This window comes from Scleropages formosus, chromosome 18, assembly GCF_900964775.1.
Source record: "Scleropages formosus chromosome 18, fSclFor1.1, whole genome shotgun sequence".
Taxonomy (NCBI): domain Eukaryota; kingdom Metazoa; phylum Chordata; class Actinopteri; order Osteoglossiformes; family Osteoglossidae; genus Scleropages; species Scleropages formosus.
Window position 1 is genome coordinate 25,292,890 of NC_041823.1, and position 16,787 is coordinate 25,309,676.

Below are 16,787 nucleotides of genomic sequence, written 5' to 3' on the forward strand. Positions count from 1 at the left end.
ACGAGACATATCTGTGAATGGGCGCTGTCAATGTCTCGGTAGCACTAGATTAGCAGGCACACATTTGTAGAACGGGTCTTTCCTAGCTTGCAGCCCCCCCCCCGTATGCAGAGACTTTGCAAATAAGCACTTTAGGGAGGAGAGGTAAACACTGTGTGAGTGTGTGTGTGTGCAAGGGCAGTATGCACTTATCAGTATGGTTTCATCTGTGACCTGTCCAACATATCACCAGGACTAGAACTGCTTGAGAAACATATCTAAGCTTTCCTTGAGCATGGCAACTGGTCTGTTTAACTTCAAGTTTAGCTTTGGAAATACATAGAAATGAAATGTATACAATTGGAAATCTTCAGGAATTCTTGTTTCTGCTAGATCTCCACCTTCTGTGTTTGACACTCCAGCAGACAAATAAAAAAACAAACACAGATAAAAAAAAAAAAATCAAGCGGATGCAGAATCCAAAGGACTTGAAAGAAGACTGAAATGTTGGAGGACCACAGCAATTCCAAACTGGTACCACAAAAGGGACACCAAAAGTGACGAGTTTCAACGGTTCGGGACATGAAGAAGACATGAAGGAAAGGATACAAAGATGTAGAAAACCGTGGAATAAAAAAAAAATCACATAACACAATATATTAACCACAACACAACGAGATGCTCACACGAAACTGTAATTATGCCATTGTGTAAAATCTTGCCCCGATAGTGTAATTCTCTGTGTGGTGGCAGCGTTCATCAGCATCACAGCTGAAGATAGAAAACTGATTGTGGGGGTGTGAGACTGAGAAAATTTTACTGTTCCATGACCAAAAAAGGAATGAGAGAACCGAACTGGCAGTATCCCAACTCTCCAGCTATCGGTCAGAACCATTGTCACCACTTTGTGGAGAGAATCCAGCGAGCTCCACATATTACTGCTTCCCTTCCACTAATACAGAGCACACTTCCACAGTTGGATGACTTTGTCAATATAGGCATGCTTCTGGCTTCACAGGCAAAACAAAAAGGAAAAAGTGGCAAAGAGGAGATGAGACGCCTGTCTGTCATTCAGGTCAATCAATCAATCTGGATGACAATCAATTTGAAAACGGCAGCCCCCACGAGACGGCCCTACAGTCGCGGTGGATGGATGGCCTGTCTGCTGGCAGCGTGGCAGGTCTGACGAGCGGCTGCTCTGCGAACACTACCGAGATGGGCGCAATTAGAGGCTCCTTGTCTCTGTCCATTTGTCACTGGCCTTCGCAGCAGGTGGCGGGGGGGGGGTGTCACAGAGAGAAGAAAACAATGGGAATTCAGAAAATGGGTAAGCCTGCAGTGTAATTCAGACTGGAAGAGCAAGCCTTTAAGTAAACATGTAGTGGAGACAGGTCTAGTCACCAAAGCAGCACCACAACAAGACACAGCAGGATTTCTGTTATTGCTTTGCTTTGTTCAGTGTGGGGTAATCAGTTTAACCGGTATAAGTATGTGGTATTATAGATTAATAAAGAATTTTTGGTGTGGAGCTGCTTTCAACCAATTCTGTGGTTAAACATAAAAAACATAGGCAACATAATGCATATTGCCTTCAGTCATTCATTATAAATAGCCGCAGGTCCTAATGCAGGAACACAGTGGTCCGGAGTCTATCCAGGAAACACAGGGTGTGACATGGGGTACACCAGGGCTGGGAACCTAGAAGCTCTAACTTAAGTCAAGGTTAGCTCCACCGATTCATGACACCTCATCGGGTATGTATATACATTTTCGCAATGTCTGTGCACATTTAATGGTACAGAGTACTGTCCTGTATATTACACATATTAATTTAAAAATGTAATATAAATACACTATAAAGAACTAGTATAATGAATACTGAACCACAAATAAATGAGTACAAATTTATTAATTTAGCAGATGCTTTTCAATTTCAAAGTGATATGCAACTCAAGAGAAATGTGTATTTCACCAGCACATGGGGAGATATACTGTAGATGCAATTGTCCAAGTAACAGTCAGCTGGTCTGTTGTCACCGTTTCAACCAGCATGGGTAGCTGGTTCATATTTTATCATATTTTCTCAGGCCCCTGGGGGAAATTCACTCAAGCCTACCACTGAGACAGCACCAAACACATGTCTTTGGACTGTGGGAAGAAACTGGAGCAGTGGAAGGAAACCCCCGTGAACACGGGGAGAACATACAAACCCAAACAGACTCAGTGGCAATCAGGACTCTCTCTGTGAGACAGCAGCGTTGTGCCACACTGTGCCACTGTGTCCACCTAAATACTGCATAAATGAATATCAATTTTAAAAATGGACTTATTTACATGATCATCTTCTATGTCACCCACACTACTGCAAGGCGGGCGTAGTGTTAATGGAAACAGTAACGCGAATGTTCTGTAGCTCAGAATTTTAGCCATTCGCCCTTCATGGGAAAAAAAACACAAATCTACTATTGTTTCATTTTTCTTAGCATTTGACAAAATATTACAATCCACATGAACAGTTTATGGAAGGCACCCAGTCAGTTTAAAGAACATCTGCTGGAATACTTAGGCACATTTTCAATGACAGCCTCTTAAAACCGTTTCAGGTTGCAAATGCGAAAACAGAAATAAATGGAGAGAGAGAAGCAGCCAGTAATGGTGTGGGGAAAAAAAAAAAAAAACTGGTGAAAAAGTAGCTGTTGACAGGAAACTGTGGAAAACGCTTTAAGGTGAGTGGCCCAGAAGTGCTACCCGAATTTCTGCAGCAAACAAAGCGCTGCAAACACAGAGTAAGAGAAGAGTGAGGTGCGCCCGCTTTTCAGGAAACATACTTTGTAGGTGGAGACTGTTGACTGCAAGTATGAAACGTGGGAATTTCTATGAGGGAGAAGAAAGAGCAAATTTTTAAAAAGCTGTTTTTTTTTTCTTCCCCTGAAGGCCTCTAGTGGAAATAAATGATTGAATGAATGGAGCAATAACCCACTGTAATTGCTCCATTTAAAATGCAGGTCAGAGGACCCCTCTTATATACACACACACACACACACACACACACACACACACACACAAATACTTCTCTTAAAGCAAAGCACATAGGAAGCATCTAATTAGAGTGCAATGCAGTCATTGGCGTAAACACGTTCTGCTCAGTTCTCTCTCATGGTTAGACGCTCAACAATATCGCTTCCTCTGTAGGGATTTTGTTGGATTGGAATAAGATGCCACCAGATTCTCCCAAAACACAATCCTACCAGTTGATGTTTTGACACGTAGAGGGCTTCTCGTATGAGAACTGTCACACAGCTTTGCCTCTCCTGTTTTTATACAACATAAAGCTCCTGTTTGTACTGTAATGGGGTGGGAACTGCGTGAAGCCAACGCATCCTTGGGTTATGTGTGTGCCCTAAATGCTAATAGAACAAAATTAACATTTAAATTGCACCACCTTGCCACCGAGATGACATGGACGTGGTGGGTGGCGGTGCTTATAAAACAACTGGAACAAACAGATAATGAATTAAATTAGCTGTATGTCGAATGGGGCCGGGCTCAGCTTGTAAGCACCGTGCTTTGTGTTCCTCCGGGTTTTATTACAATGTGCAGTGACCATTTCTTCGGCCTGAGACAGAGCAGTGTCGTGACTGATCCCACACTTCTCGCAGGGGAACCAGGATGACCCAACGCTCTAATGTACATTACCCAGTGTTGCAATAACACCGAATCCATGTTGTCAGGGTATCAAAGGCTCAAAGCCACACAAGAGCATGCTTTGCTTTGGTTTGGTTCCAGACCTATTCTGTGGTGTCCAACAAGCTGAGTGAACAGAACAGGTGATACAGCAAAAACGCAAATCATACAAAACATGCTCTCTTGTTCTGGACTGAATGATCTGCAGACTGGCAACTGTCATCACCCACCCGTATGAAGCATGAAGTGACGATGAAAGCACAGCATTCGAACCCTACGTGCCTCACATCCAAAGGCCCTGCGGTTCCAAAAAGTCTCCTTCACTCCCTGCCAGGCAATAACACATAAAGTGCCTCCTGCTTTTAATGTGTGGCAATTAGCAGTTTGATTAGCTTCCAAGATGCAGGGAGCCAGTCTTGACACCCAGAGTTTAATTAACGTTGCTCCACATACGGCTCAACAGATAAGATTCGGGCCAAGATGGAGGGTGTGTGCTCAAGCAACGCTGCGAAAGACTCCTTCAGTCTGTTCCCACAGAAACCTGGACACTAGCACAGGGTTCTTGCAAAAGGCGGGTGACATGGTATCCTCTTCACTCCCAGTAGCTAACTGCTAGCTGAACAACCGGCTCGCTGCTTGGACGTGACAGTGAAAAATAGGCAGGTGAGGCCTGCTCGAGCGCACTCTTTGTCTGGTATCCATCAGAGGGATATACAATTATTTGATCTGGATCGCTGCAGCACCAAACAGCAATGAAATGTGATGCTGAAACTGATCAGACTGGAAATGGAAAGAAATAAAAGGAGCCAGAGAAAAGACCAATAGGCCTTTAGGCTGACACAGGCATGGCAAACGCATCCATCCACATGACAAAGATAATTAATAAAATCTGTGGAGCCTCAAAATAATGAAGCTGGAGGCTGAAATTAGCCAGAGTCAGTGGAGCCATGAGCTGTTATGCATGCATTGCCTTTGTCAGTGACTGATGGCACTTTTTCTGAAGCCTCAGGGTGGAACACACCTTCATACACATACGGGACACTGCTGTGAGCCGTTAGCCTGCACTTGACATGCTGAATTTCTAACAATTACAATCTTATATATAACCGCAAAGAGCAAATGCATAAACAAAAAGAGTAACGTATGGAAAAACTGGCTGGACCAGGTTAGTTTTTTCTAAAAGTAGCATCCAACTGGTAACTACTCGTGCGACTGTTCCCTGTGGACTCTGTGTCATTCATGGTATTATGATGAAAATGCGATGGAGCTGCAGCGAGCCACTGCGTGCTAAATGTGACATTTCAGCATCAGGACTATGCATTGATCTTGAGCAAGAGCGGCATAGTGCATCGCCACAGGACAGAGCAGAGTTATGGATTCCTGTGAGATTTGAAATTATTGCCTCGCTGGATGCGACTGAAGCCCTCAACAAAAAAGGTTAATATCAGACACAGCTAGAAGTGTGATGTCTTCATTTAGGTCCAATCAATATCATGCAAATCGCATACTGTTTTCAGGGTCATTACTAAACGTACAGTGCTCCAGTTATTTCATGGTTGTCAACCGACATTTTGGCAGTTCACCCTTCGGTCACTGCGTAGCTGTCATTTTGTAAAATCGATGGACTTGTTATGATACAGCACATTTTGTGGATTGCGGAAATAGGAAATGAAGAACAGTGCACTTCCGGGAAAAGTAGCTGCTAGTCTTCCCAAGACCCAGAGATATTGTTCCAAAACCTCTTTCAGATCATGGTCAGCAGGTGACCAAACAGTAAGAAGCAATACACCAAAGTGAGTGGCACATCTGGATGCTGCACACATTTCATGTCAGAGTGGACAGGGAGGAAGTGGAAGTGTGCTTAGCAGGGAACAGAACAAAAGCGGATACAGGAGTTGTGAGCATCTGGGGTTGCTACGTGCACCAGAAACCCTGGCACACAGTCTCCTGCCATCGGCTCTTTCACTTAAACACATTACAGCAAATTAAAAGACAAGATGAATAATTAAACGAGAGCAACCAAAGTGATTACACCAAATTACACACACACACACACACACACACACACACACTCTCACTCCCAGGCCCCTCCCCCTGCCTGTCAGGCAGTAGCGCTATCAAAACAGCTGTGATATTTCAACTCGGGGGAAATGCCAGGAACGCCGACGCTGCAATTGATTAAGAGGAGAGTTTGGGGAAATTTTAACTCAAATGGTTCTCTCTCCATGTGCATGCACACAGCTGAGGACATGAGAGAGGAAACCGAAGTGGATATCTCTAAGCGATGACAAATGCTGTGGGGTTCACGGACTGCATCAGCGAAGTACTGTTAAAACACACTGTCCTGCCTGCAAGACTCGTGGAGCCATATCCATTCCTTGCTTGTCCACTGAGAAGCGGTTTTTCTCACATCCTTCGTCCTGGGGTCACAGGTCCAGGCGCAATGGTGGAATGCGGAAACATCATCCCCTCTCTTTTTCCTCACTGAGCAGCTGCAACAGGTAGTACCATCAGTGTTACTCACTGGGTGGAGAGGGACAGTAACTTGGGAGATTGAACATCCCTGACCAAAGCCCTGTGCTTGGTGGGGGATTACCCAGGGAGGGGGTTTCAATAAAGTCTTTAACCAAGTGACCAGTTTGAGAGCACCTGATTAAAAATGCTAAAAGGTATGCGTATACCTCTAATTATTTCACAGCAAACTGCAAAAGAGATGATGTATGCTTGCAATCGAGATTTGAAAAAAAAAAAAAAAGATGTGACTTTGATGTAGTCTGCGTTGCCTCTAACCTGCTCTTACTGTAGGCTAAGAAATCATTTAAACTTTTCAGGCCCACGATTGACATGTCAGATACAGTTTTGCTCACTGCCTAATGAAGATGTGCCAGCATTTCTGATGAGGGTCATAGTGCCAGTATCTGAAGGGAGTGAGGAATGGTGGTTAGGGGAAGATCAAGCAAGGTAACACAATAACTCAACAGCAGCCATGGCAACCGAAATGCTACCAAAAAAAGGTGGATTCTCTTCAGTGTTTTAAACAACAAATCAAAATACATGGAAAGAGGAACAATTGATGTCCTGGGTTTTGAAGGCTGGGAAATTGGCAATCAAAAGAATTGGAGGCAATCCTTTGGGTTCATCTTGCATGAATGCCGTTTTAAGCTTGTAACCTCACAGTACACTAAGGCAACCTGGATAAAAAAGCAGCTGTCTTCTGCATGATGGCAACCAAACATACTTACGTCCTCTCATTTGCGTCCCATAAAAGCTCCTTCTCGGATATAAAAACGGTGGAGTCCATCCAAACAAACATTTCCAGTGTCATCTGACTCCTACCAAGGTCTGCGCTTGGAGGTAAAAAAGTTTTCAGCTACTAAACTTTGCTGGGTCAAGCTACTTCAGTTGAGCCCTGAGGTGCTGCCATCCATCAAAAGGAGTGTTGAAGATGCCCATCTATATCGACCAAAGGCACCCTCCAACCACTTGCTCACATTACAAATGGCTACTGAGGTTTTATCTTCCGGTCCAATCCACCTCCCTGACAAGAATCAATTACCTCAACCGTTTTTTTTTTTTTTAAATCTACACTTCCTGGGTTTTCCTGTTCTTTATTTCTGACCATTGTGGCCAATACTGAATACGGCAAAGGCCTTCCTGTGGACTCATCATGAAATCATGGGATATGGCAGACCTCCCTTTAGGTGAGGATCTAGAAGGAAACCAGTAAAAAAAGAGCTCTTGTGAGTGGAGAGGGGTGTTTTTTTAAAGAGACTATTGAATCCCTAACTTTCGGCTAACACCCACAAGCCACCTCTTGCACAAACTAAAACGGCTCTCCTACAACTCTGTGTCACAACTGAGGCCAGGAGAGGTAGGGGTTGGACCCAAGTGCGGGTGCATTCGTAGGGACAGGCAAAGACAGAGGCCGTGGACAGGCGTGGGTCTTCAAGGCGCGGACAACGTTTCTAGGGACGAAGCAAAACTCAGTAACCAGGAGATCAAGCAAGGGTCAGAAACCAGGAGAGTCAAAACACAAAACAGGGAAACTGGGTACAGGGAGAAGAATGCTGAATGTCACAAAGCCACATAGGGAGGTCATGCTGTTCAGGTTCCCCCATAGTGTGTGAGTGTCACGGAGTGAGTATGTTTCACTGATGCATGGATGAGTAACCCCTTGTAAGTAGTGTTATCTAGCAGTGTAGTCACCTTGGTGAATAAGGTGTGTGGGCTAGTAACACTACATGGTATCCATTGTAAGTGACTTTGGACAAAAGCATCTGCTAAGTGAATAAATGTAAATGTAATGTAAATGTAATTCGCAAGATTCCACACCCATTACCAGGGCAGCACTGCCTTTATACCTGGCTGGGCTGATTGGTACCAGGTATTGTGGTGCTCGCAGGTGTGGGCATGACACTTTGCTTCATGTGGCAGCATATCTGCCATTTATCACCTATCCATAATGAGTTTCATTGCTGGACAATGTTACATTTAGCGTACAGTATATGTTAACTTTTCTGTCCTACAGAGTCAAATAAACTGAAAACAACCTGTGATCTTTGGTCAATGTACAGTATACCCTAACATCCCCTACAACAAAAGTACTCCCTTTAAATATGTAAAATCAAATATATGCTGAGCACTTCTTCTCCTCCCAGCTCTTATTTTAAACATTTGAAAGCACATCATATGTACAAAATATTTTTCTATATTGAGTACAATAATTTTTAAGGAATGCAAACTGTGATATAAATAAATTCACAGGTTTTACAATTTGAAGAAAGAAATCTGCAGTAACGCTTAAAGGAAAGTATGCATGCAAGTATGTATAAACACACACACACATCACTTGTCCCAAATGGGATTGCAGCAAACCGGAGCCTAACCTGGCAACACTGGATGCAAGGCCGGAGGGAGAGGGGACACACCCAGGACAGAACACCAGTCCGTGACAAGGCACCCCAAGCAGGGCTCAAACCCAAGACCAGCCAGAGAGCAGGACCTGGCCAAGCCCGCTGTGCCACCGCACCCCCTATGTATACATATGATGGACAAAACTGGAAACCACTACCAGCAAAATGGGGCATCATATGTTCACCATGGAAATGAGTGTACAGTAAAAAGCCTGTATCAGTGAAGGCTCATCAACACAATTTAAAGCACAATTTCAATATAAAGAAACATACACAGACTGTCTGAAACTGCTTGTCCCTAGCAGGGTCACGGTGAACCAGAGCCTAACCCAGCAGCACAGGGTATAAGGCTGGAGGGGGAGGGGACACACCCAGGACTGGACACCAGTCCATCACAAGGCACCCCAAGCAGGACTCAAACCCCAGACCCACCAGAGAGCAGGACCCGGCCAAACCTGCCGCACCACCACGCCCCCCTACTATAACAAAACAGTATTTCAAAATTACTTTGAATGCACTATTCTGTATGGTACAGTATCATTCGGTGCAGTAATCCCAATCTGATCCACATACAGTTTTGCAGAATCTTACCTGTATTAAAAAAATAACATGGAAGAGTTATTTTCCCAAGACCCTTCTGTATGTTGTAAAACAACTGAACTCATTATTTCTGAAGGGTTTTTCTTCCATATCATCTGTGGTCACACATTGTGCTCTTGGACTGTGTTACATTAGTAGAGTTTGCAGTTTTTAACATCCTTTCAAAACATGCATCTTTTCACTGCTCTGAAGCACTCTGCTCGATCCTGTTGCTATGGGTGATACATCACACACGGCTCGAAAGATTGATTGACCCACAGTTACCCAGTCATACCACTATCTGCCCACCGCAGACGCAGGCTGTTGGCTCCGTTTCTTCCGCACACAGACTGAATCCCCAGAAATTAAACTGACCCCAAACCCTGCACGGCCTCTAGAAGTCGCCTGCCGCCTTGCTTTCAACCAGGCCCCTGAGGTAATTAAAATGCACTGTCAAAGACACACACAGGCACAGACCCTGAAGATGCCAGGAGCTTGGCCCGAGATAGAGGCAGCCGAGGTCCAGAGCGCCGGCTTTGGGAGACTCACTGGACTATGGAAGGATGGAGGAACACAAGGGACTTCGTAATGTGGGGAGGGGGCCGGGTGGGCTACAGAGAAAAGTTGGCTCTGAACAGCAGAGAAGGACAGATGGCGACTCCTCACGTTTGCTGAGAACGCTCGCCTGCCTGTGAGGATGTGGGGCAATTGAGTATAGGCACGGGGGAACTCTTCCCTTGCACAACCCTCTTGCAGTCTCATATTACCTAGGGTTCTTGCTCTGCTTTGCTTTCCCTCTCTAGATGAAGGGAAAGCCAAAGGAATCTTACTGCAACCGCCCTTTCCACAACCACTGCGATACAGCTTGATAAGGAACATGCAATGAGGAACATGCGTTTAGAACTACCAATGAACACAGGACATGTGAGGACATATCATCCCCTGATGGCCAACATGAATGAACAACAAATCTCAGCAGCTGCAAGACCTTGTCTTGTCTTGGACCAGCCATGGAAATGCCTCCAGCGCCTCTCTCTAGGTCAGTTCTCCAGCAAAGTAAGAAGGTCTATATTTTCCCTCTGCTGGGAGTCTCCAGTTACTCCAACTGGTCCCAATCATCACCCTGATCCAAAGACGTTATTTCTGCACAACTTTTACAAAGTCTTATTTCTCAGGGGGTGCAAAATGCATGGTCCTCTAGAGCGATTGGTTTGGTGCAGAGTTTCATCAACAGCCAGTCGGATGCTCGGATTACCGGCAGTGACCATCAGCAGCCCGAACCATGTCGGAGCTGCCACGAAGATGCAGGTTCCAGCTGTAATCAATGCTGCCATTTTGTGTGAGCTATTACAGACAGTTCATGGGAAGCGAGATAACAAAGAATGCCTTGGCAGCACAATCAAATCGGCATGGTATAAATATGTAGTACCTGGTGGGCAAAATCGTTTACAATTACCCTTCAGACTGAGTTTGTTAACCGATGGCGGGGAAACGGTACTCTTCATTTTAAATGATGAGTTAAAGGACAGAGCAGGAAAAATTGCATCATCCATGAAGCAACACATCGCTTGTCTTGTCTGTTTGTTCATTTCAAGGCAGGGGGGAACAAATTATACAGAACTAATTTATTCACAGAGCCCAAAAATAGATTCCATCTCTGCATGTTTTATTAAGGCCGCTGTTTAGCTTCTTGTTCAGGAGGCGAACCTGGGGTACTGACCCAGTTGTGTCCTGGGTTCCTCTTGTAAATGTGCAGTTCTTGAACCAGCCTCAGGGGAAATCTCTCCAAGATGTGACCACTCCTGCTGCCCCACGTTCCTGCACCCCCCGCGATGCCTTCAGCTCCCCATCATCGAAAGCACTTGTAAGATTACCTCCCATACCACTGATGGAAGGGGATGGTAGAAGCACTGAGCAGAGGCACAGGATTTTTTTTTGCTTTTTCCGAAGCCAAGCAGCTATCTCTGGTGACAGCTCTTGAAAGTTAATTAACAGAGATGGCACAGTGGGGTGGAGGCACGGCACGCGTGTGTCTCTGTCTGCAAGTGCAACATTTCTATTGGCTCACAGGATGATCAAAGGAGACCCATGACAACATTCGAACCACCAGCATCAACATGCCAAGCACTAACAGCAAACTATGTTTTTTTTCCCCTTTACTGTTTTGAAATCTCAATCATATTGAGCTTTTCTCTAATGAGTAAAGAAATGAGTAGTGACACAGAACCTTTGAAGGGTCAAGGAAACAGAAATCCAAAGGATGTGCTGGCAGGGCTATGAAGCCTCTGCGGGCTTCGCTAGTTGCTTGTGAAGAGCCTTAGCCATTGAAATACAGGCGGCCCCTGGGCCCACTGCTCTCAGAACACCGATCCATACCACATCCTAGTACAGTACATATGAACCTGCCTAAACATGTGAGGTACAGCCTGTTTATTTCCTGCCATCACCGCTCCTTTAAGGCTTCTTTGTAGTGATGTCTTTACTGCCTCCCCTCAACACTGACAGTCTCCTCCATGGGGCTGTGCTGGCCAAAATTGGACGGGAGTGCTCCCTCCGACCCGTCACGCCGCACCCACGATGGAGAAGACATAGAGGGACAACCACTGCTGACTCTGCAGAAGCTTTGCCTCCTATCTTGATGATTACCTCATTAATCCATTCGCTGAGGGTGCGAGGGCAGGGGATCGCCTCACTGTTGGTCACTCCACTGTTTGTGCCCACTTCGCGTTGTTTGGGTTCGCTGTCAATACTCAGGTCGGGGGGTTGCAACATTTACATTATTCATTTGCTGAGCAGACACTTTCAGCCAAACACCTCACACAGGCCACAGTCCCCTACTTTCACCCATTTCAGCAGCTGGATATTTGCAGTAAGTAACTCAGATTAAAAGCAAAAGTACAACAGAAATTTGGAATCTGACGCTGAAACCCTGTAATCAAAACTGTAGCTTTTACCCACATCCCCTTTCCCCAGTGGCTGTGGGAGCAAAATAGCAGTGTTATACACCACAGACACTACACACGTTGCACAGACTAATTATCCTTCATGAGGTGTGCTTACGGGCCAGTAGTACGTACACGCTCCTGCTGTTGTAATTCCTTGTTTATTCTGAGGGGAACTGACCTGACAGCTGAAGAAACATTAGAAAAAGTAAGCACTGAGGGGGTGAGAGATGAAGCAAAAATAAAATGAAATTTGGGGGTCCAATTAGACTTGCTCCTTCTAAATAACACCCAGCACTAACAGTCATTTCAAATTGACTCGCTAGGAAAACGATGAGAAAGAAAAAGATGAGAAGAAAGAGAAAGATGAGCAAACCTCTCTCTTAGGTCCTTTGACAGTTAAATGTCAGATAAATAGACAGAAGGGCTGTGCAGACAACTTCTAGCAAGAATGCGAAGGCATAGGGGTCAGGGTGCTTCTCACTCTCCTCCACGGCTGACTCAGTTATTAAGTCCTGAGTCACCGAGTGGCACAAGCAAGTGAAAGTAGACGATCAATAGGACAGCCCGAACCAGTGGCCAAGTGAAGTTCTTTTGGCTTGAAGATGTTAGGTTCAGCTGTTTTTGAACACTTTCAAATCTCAGGATAAGACTTAGAAATAGGGAGTAATTGAGCTTACTGGGAAAGAGTCTATTAATTACTGTGCTTCTGAATGAACAGAGGGAAACAAGAAGCAGTCAGTGCAGTCCAGCAGTAGGTGCTTGGGGGAACGTTCTTACCGAGTTGAGGTCCAGATTGTTCTCCACCCATTCCTTGGCTTCCTCGAACTCCTGTGTCAGCCCCATGATGTAGAGCGTGTCCAGAGAGTCCACGATGGATGCCCCCCTCAGGCCACCTGCAGAGCACACAGACCACCTGTCAATCAAGGGGTTGTACCACAGGCCAGAGTCTACCACCTTCGCATTACCTTTGCGAGTGTAACCTGCCAATCAAACTGTCAGTCAACCCTGAAAGTAACACATATAACCCAAGAGCTACAGTGCCTAAAGGCTCATCTGCAAGTAAAGCATGGGGTACAGATGACTGTCAAGGCACTCCGTTAGAATAACGGTGCGAAGCGAGTCCTTCAGCACAGGCATTGCAAGCAAGCAGCCCCACAATGCACAATGCAAAGGACAATGTTGCTGTCCTGCTCCATGCTCCTCAAACACACAAAATTAGTGCTTTCCCCCAATTAAGTGGCTGCTTTTAGATGCACTTAATTTGAAGTTATTATATTCCCTTCACAACCTTAATGAGAAATGTTCAGAGGCTTTTATTTAATCTCGCTGCCTTTAAATGAGTTTGCTGTGCCCCCCCCCTTTATCGCTTGATGAAATGTGCAAACACGGCTGGAACGGATGGAGCTGGGATGCAGAAAACAACCTCTTTATTACATTTCAGAGAAAGGGGTTTGTGGGCAAGGTACGGGTGGGGCTTTCAGGACAGGGCAATGAGAGGGGGGAGATGCTTCTTCCCAATAGTGACAGAGAGAATATCGGGAGTAGGTAGGAGGTGGTGCGTTCTGGGGGGGTGGCAGTAACTGGAATGGACAACACCTTGCGACAGGGCTGGAGGTAGAGGCACGAGTCTCGATGGAGGGTGGAGATACAGCACAGCAGTAAAGTGCAGCAGCACAGAAGCTCAATGCCGCAAACTCCAGGGCACAATAAGCATACCGTTTAATGGTAATCACCCCTCGCTCTCTGAATGAAACCTTAATGGTTGCCTCTGAATAAATACTCATAATTAAGCAAGTAAAAATAACGGCAAGGCCAGGCAGATCTTCAGGGCACTGTTTAAGCATCACAGAAGACAAAAATAATTTAATAGAATGGCCCAAAAGGAGTGATTTGTTGAGGGAGGAAGTGTATGGTTAATCTCCTCTGGAAAATGCACTGCTGGTAAGACTCAGATTTGGGAGAGGTTGTGTTGGAAGGTTGTGTTATAACTGCTTAGCCAATCATCTGATGTTGAGCAAGAATCTTTCCAGTTTTTCTACCCTGAAGACTGTTCTTGCTTTTCATATTAACTAAAACAGGGGCTCCACCTTTCCCATCCTTAAAGCAAACTTTTAATGTCAGCGACTGAAAGTGAGCAGTCATTACAAGAGGGGCTGCAATGGAATCAACTACACCCATCTTTCCAATAATAGCGTTAACTGTTTCCCCGAAATCACCTCACTGGGCAAAACATTGTTGCCAGGGGCTCAGATAAGTAATTCTTATGAATAAAATAATCTGTTCCCAGACATGTTACTTAATCCCACCTAAAATTAATACATAAACCAAAATAAAAATGGTCAAAGATATTGCCAGCATATTTTACGTTTCTCATAAAAAAATGATCAGCTATTACAATTACATTCATTCTTATTCGTAACTATTTATTAATAACCACAGTCTGCCCAGGGAGCATGGGGTGTGAGGCAGGGCAAATGTAAATGTATTCCCTGGACAAACATTTGTGACGATTTGACTCACAAATGTTTGTCACAGAAAAAAGTACTTGGACACTATGCTATTAAAGGTATGTAATGTTAACTAGCAAATTTACTCCTGGTGTAGTCCTCTCATCACAGTGCTAACCCTGACTTACTCCAGTAAAAATGAGCCTAAATGATTGTAAGAGGCTTTACCTTATAAGTCTCATTATAAGTCCCGAGAAAAAGATCAGCTAAAGAAATGATTAATAAGTGTAACGAGGACGAGGGCGAGAGACCGAGGAGTTGGTGTGGACCCAACTGCGGGTTCGTTTATTGCGGCACAGACAAGGAACAATCCGGGATCATAGTCGGGGACAGGCGTGGGTCGTTCGAGGCGTAGACGTTGTTCGTGGGAGGAGACAGGAATCTAAGTTGATCAGGCAAGGCAGGGGATCTGAAACCAGGAAGGCAGCAAACAGAGAGCGAAGGACAAAAGGCGAAGAGGGACTGGAAGGATGAGGAGGTAAGTGGGGTTCTTTTGGCATCGCAGGAGGAGCGGTTTAAGTCAATGAGGTTCTGCAACCAGGTGAACCGCGATGGCATCTTTTATACTGTGATTGAGGGCAGGTGCAGTTGTTTGGCCCAATGGCATGGGTGTGACAATAATACTACTAAATCTGCTAGTTCAGCTGTGGTATAATGTGGTCAAGTGAAGGCTGCTAGAGACTAAAGGTGATGAAGAGTAATTCTGAAGCACGTATACTAGCTGTTGGTTTTGTTGTGGACGAAGCATAGCTTTTGTATGCTTTGCAGAGTGAAATACATAGCAGAGAATAAAATACCCAGTGTGGAAGCAAAATGTCCACATAACAGAGAAAAATGCTGTTGCATTGAAAAACTGGACCATTGCATGTTTTTTCATAAGCGATTTTAGCACTTTTTCATTTTACGGGACTCATAATATGAGGTACTTGAGATGTCTGCCCATGACATTCCCACGATTCTCTATGTCAATAATGGAGAGGGTCGGGGCCGCCACAGCTGAGAGCAGGGCCTCGTTTCAGGGGATCCTGGACCTTTCGAAGCCCGCCCCAACTCCCCTGCTTCCATCGTAACGGTCACCCGGTCAAGAGACGGCACCCTCCACTCAGCTCTACCACACCTCAGAGGTATTGTTTCCTGCCCAGGGAGACCGCCCTCTTCTGAGCATATGCCTCCAGGCCAAAGTCAGAGACAGCATGTGTCCTGTTGCTGTGCAGCCACAATGTCTCCATGTGAGTACACGATTGCACGTAGAGGAAATATGCAAAAAGGGAAAAATGGAAAGAGAAAGCACACTGAGGGAAAACAGGCCCAGGCAATAGCATTCTCTTCTCTTTTCTCCTCTCCTCTTCACAAGGCCTGGATGCATTCAGGCGCAGCAGATTCCTATTGAGAGCAATGCCCGAATGACGCCTGATTTATAGACTAGGATGAGGAAAGGAACAGATCAATCAATCATACGCACCCGAAGCCATCCACAAAACCGCCATTAAATGGCCTTATTTATTTCATGAGCTGACACGACAGTCTCTGGGTCTGGATGAGGGGGTTGGGCCCTTCATGGCGTCATAAATAAAAGGCGCTCTTAGGATTCTATGAGTGGGATTGGCTGGTGGGGAGACTCTGTGAGACACCAGCCATTAGTCCTCACAGGCCGATTCACACTGAGGAATTAATAACCTCACTCACAATAGAAATCTACTGTAAAGAAAAAGAAACAATACAGAGGAACCAACAAATCACTGTTAGCAGATTTTTTTTTCCTTTATTGGCTGCCAATTAAAAGTTCTTTCAAAGCTGAGACATGTTTGACATGCGAATGTCCCGTCACTTGGTAACATGGGCAGCATTTACACAGCAGACGCACTCATTCGTATGGCATTTAGCAGCACTGCCGCAACTGCACTCTCAATCATTCTGTTTCTGTGTTGTTTGAATGGCACGAGGACAGAAAATGGAACGTCTTAATAGGGTTTATTTAGCAAAGATCAGATGTGAAAATGGAAATTTCAAGGTGAAATATTTAAATGAAGCTTATTATTTTCCAGATGTCTCTAAGCCAAATTTTTGCCCTCTCCAGGCTCCCAGAACGACTCCACGTCTCTTACCTGACACCTATAATAAAAATACCTACGTAAACATCTTTCCAAAATGTACAACAGCAGTACTGCTCCAGGCACTTG

At 45.1% G+C, this 16,787-nt stretch overlaps 1 protein-coding gene across 2 annotated transcripts in view; it reads right to left on the minus strand.

Moving 5' to 3' along the window:
* Nucleotides 1–16,787, minus strand: part of LOC108919178 (mannosyl-oligosaccharide 1,2-alpha-mannosidase IC) — a 147,418-nt gene that overhangs the window by 47,734 nt on the left and 82,897 nt on the right. For both annotated transcript variants that reach the window (XM_029259829.1, XM_018726971.2), the window contains exon 3: nt 12,878–12,993. In XM_029259829.1, the coding sequence (XP_029115662.1) occupies nt 12,878–12,993 (116 nt within the window). The remainder of the gene's footprint in view (nt 1–12,877; nt 12,994–16,787) is intronic.